This window comes from Lathyrus oleraceus, chromosome 3 (genome assembly GCF_024323335.1).
Source record: "Lathyrus oleraceus cultivar Zhongwan6 chromosome 3, CAAS_Psat_ZW6_1.0, whole genome shotgun sequence".
Classification (NCBI taxonomy): Eukaryota; Viridiplantae; Streptophyta; class Magnoliopsida; order Fabales; family Fabaceae; genus Lathyrus; species Lathyrus oleraceus.
The window spans coordinates 443,338,091-443,341,753 of record NC_066581.1 but is presented as its reverse complement, the minus strand read 5'-3'; the positions used below and the strand labels follow the sequence as shown (position 1 = coordinate 443,341,753).

Sequence of the window (3,663 nt, the reverse complement as noted above, 5' to 3'; positions counted from 1 at the left end):
ATGTATGGACACAATGTTATCCAAGGTTTTGGTGGACGCCGGTTCCTCCCTTAATGTGATGCCTAAAAGCTCATTGGCTAAGCTGACTATTGAAGGACTTGTAACGAAACCAAGTGAACTAGTGGGGCGAGCATTTGAAGGTTCAAGGAGGACTGTGATTGGTGAACTTGACTTACCTATGCATATTTGTCCATACATTTTCTTCATCACCTTCTTTGTCATGGATATTTTACCCGCTTACAGATGCCTACTTGGGAGGTTGTGGATTCATTCAGGCAGTGTTGTTACCCCGACACTCCATCAAAGGATGAAATTTGTAGTAAACAACAAGCTAGTAGTGGTAGAAGGAGAAGAAGATTTTATGGTAAGCCATCTTGCATATTTCCTCAATGTGGAAGGAGAAGGGGAAATGAAAGAGATCCCATTTCAATCATTCGAGGTAGTCAGCGTCGAAATGGTTAGCCCTGCGAAGGATGAACCCAAGAATGTTGAATTTCTGATGGCCTCTCTGAAGGACACCCTGACAATCATAAAGGAAAGACACCCCAAGTATGGGGAAGAATGCTTGAGTTATATGCCAACAAGGACTGTACCGGTTTGGGATACAACTCCCAGAATTTGAAGAAGCCTGTGCCGATAGGTACAAAGGGATCAGTGCTCCCGTTGTCTGAATAATTCTCAAGTGTTGGTTACCTTGATGACAACCGTATCTGTTGCATGGAGGAATACAAAGAAGAAGATACTGGATTGATCTTCACAAAGACTGATGGAAGGGGTGCCACCAAGTGGACCGAAATTGAAATACCGGAAGTAACCTTGATTAAAATGTAATTTCCTTATTTTGTTTTCCTTTTTTTTTAAATAAAAAAAACCCATGTCAAGCCAGTGGCATGGGGGAACCATTTGAAGGGCCCCATCGAATTTCCTTATTAATCATTAATGGAAAAGATCCATGTTTCGCAGTCAATTTTGAGATCCTTGACTTTTATTTATTTATTTCACTTTTTCAAAATGGCAATTTTCAATTTTCTTAACATTATTTTCAAATCATTTTTCTTTCATATCAATAAAATCATGAACCCTAAATCGTGCATATCACTCTCGACAACCACCAATGATAATTCTGTTATAGTCTCATACGACTTTGACAACCCGATTAATCAAGCCGATGAAGATTGTGAGGAAGATGCCGAGTTCCCCGAAGAATTGGCAAGACAGCTCAAGCAAGAAGAAAAGTTCATCCAGCCGCATGAAGAATCAGTGGAAGTGGTTAACCTTGGGACAAACGAGGAAGCAAAAGAAGTCTGAATCGGATCAACTCTACAAGACAAAGTGAAGACAAAACTGATCAAGCTCTTGAAGGAGTGCATGTATGTGTTTGCATGGTCATACCAAGACATGCCTGGCCTCGATACTAACATCGTGGTCCACCATCGGCCTCTTAAAGAAGAATGCCCTCTAGTAAAGAAAAATCTACGAAGGATCCATCCCGATATGGCTATGAAAATCAAGGAGGAGGTACAAAAACACCTCAATGCCAGTTTCTTAGCGGTCTCCAATTTTCTCCAATGGGTTGCCAACATTGTGCCCATGCCCAAGAAGGACGAAAAAGTAAGAATATGCATAGATTATAGAGATTTGAATAGAGCAAGTCCCAAAGATGACTTTCCACTACCTCACATTGACGTGTTAGTGGGCAATACTGCTAAGTTCTCTGTTTTCTCTTTTATGGATGGTTTCTCCAGTTAGAACCAAATCCGAATGGCTCGAGAAGACATAGAGAAAACCAGTTTCATAACCCCATGGGGTACGCTTTTCTACAAGGTTGTGCATTTTGGATTAAAGAACGCCGATGCTACATACCAACGAGCCATGGTCACTCTCTTTCACGACATAATTCATATAGAGATTGAGGTCTACGTTGATGACATGATAGGTAAATCTCAAATCGAAGAGGAACACCTTGTCAATCTGGAAAAGATGATTGAGAAGCTAAAGAAGTCAAGTTAAGGCTTAATCCCAACAAATGTACGTTTGGGGTAAGATCCAGAAAATTGCTAGGTTTTATCGTCATCCAACGTGGCATTGAGGTAGATCCTGACAATGTGAAGGCCATACAAGTTATACCTCCACCTAAAACTGAAAAGGAAGTTCGAGGAATCCTAGGTAGATTGAACTACATTACTAGGTTCATATCTCAGCTTATAGCCACTTGTGAGTCAATTTTCAAACTTCTCTGAAAGGATCAAGCCATCATTTGGAATGGCGATTGCCCAAGAGCTTTTGAAAAGATCAAGGAGTACTTGCAAGAACCTCCTATTTTGATGCCTCTGGTACCCGACAAACCATTGATAATGTACCTTACTGTCCTCGAGGGAACCATGGGATGCATCCTTGGCCAACATGACGAAACTGGTAGAAAAGAACACGCTATATACTACTTAAGCAAGAAATTCACCGATTACGAGAGTAGATATTCAATGCTTGAGAAGACTTGTTGTGCACTAGCATGCGCTACCAAACGCTTAAAATAGTACATGCTCACTCATATGACACTATTGATCTCTAAGATGGACCCAATCAAGTACATCTTTGAGAAACCTGCTCTAATCGGTAGAGTAGCCCATTGGGAAATGCATTAACCAAGTACAACATCCAACATGTCACTCAAAAGGCCATCAAAGGGAGTGTATTGTCCAACTATCTTGCACAACAACCCTTGGAAGACTACCAGTGTATGCATTTTTAATTTCCCGATGAAGATATCATGTTGATTAAGGATTGCAACATCCCTAGCCCCGAGGAAGGACCTGAGCCTAGGTCCCGTTGGACTTTGGTTTTTCATGGAGCTTCTACCGCTCATGGCAACTACATTGGGGCAGTGATCACTTATCCAACTAATTTCCACCTCCCCTTCATTGCAAGGCTGTTTTTTGAGTGTACAAACAACACGGTCGAGTACGAGGCTTGTATCTTCGGTATCAAAGCTATTATTGATCTTAGGATCAAAATCCTTGAAGTTTACGGAGATTCAACCCTAGTCATTAGCCAAGTTAAAGGAGATTGGGATACTAGAGATCATAAGCTCGTTCCTTACAAGGAACATGTCTTGAAACTAGTCCCATACTTTGATGAGATCACATTCCATTACATCCCTCAAGAAGAGAATCAGTTAGTTGACGCCTTGGCGACTTTGGCGTCCATGTTTAAGGTCAAGTGGAAGAATGAAGCACCACCCTTTCACCTTAAATACTTGGATGAGCCTTCTTACTATCTGGAGGCCAAAGACGTAGTCGATAGTTATCCTTGGTACTATGACATCATGAGATTCTTAGAGTGCCAAGAATACCCTAAAGACACATCAATTACTGACAAGAAGTACCTTCGGAAACTGTCTTCCAAATTCTTCTTAAGTGGAGGGGTACTATACTAGAGAAATTATGATTCAGTTTTGCTAAGATGTGTGAACAAGCAAGAAGAAAACTAAATCATAATGGAAATCCATGAAGGCTCCTTTGGGATGCATGCTAGTGGATACACCATAGTAAAGAAGATCTTAAGGGTTGACTACTATTAGATGACTATGCAGGTCGACTGTCACCACCACGTCCAAACATGCCATAAATTCCAGATTTACGCTAACAAGATCCACGTGCCGCCAAT

At 41.1% G+C, this 3,663-nt stretch overlaps 1 protein-coding gene across 1 annotated transcript; it reads left to right on the top strand.

The window, feature by feature from the left end:
- The first annotated feature begins 2,767 nt into the window (after positions 1 to 2,767).
- LOC127131617 (uncharacterized) lies at positions 2,768 to 3,433 on the top strand. Its single transcript, XM_051060532.1, has one exon. The coding sequence runs from the start codon at positions 2,768 to 2,770 to the stop codon at positions 3,431 to 3,433; it is 666 nt and encodes a 221-aa protein (XP_050916489.1).
- The last annotated feature ends 230 nt before the right edge of the window (positions 3,434 to 3,663 follow it).

Excerpts from the sequence above, each read along its gene's own strand:
- LOC127131617 (XM_051060532.1), top strand. The coding sequence starts at position 2,768 with ATGTTGATTAAGGATTGCAACATCCCTAGCCCCGAGGAAGGACCTGAG.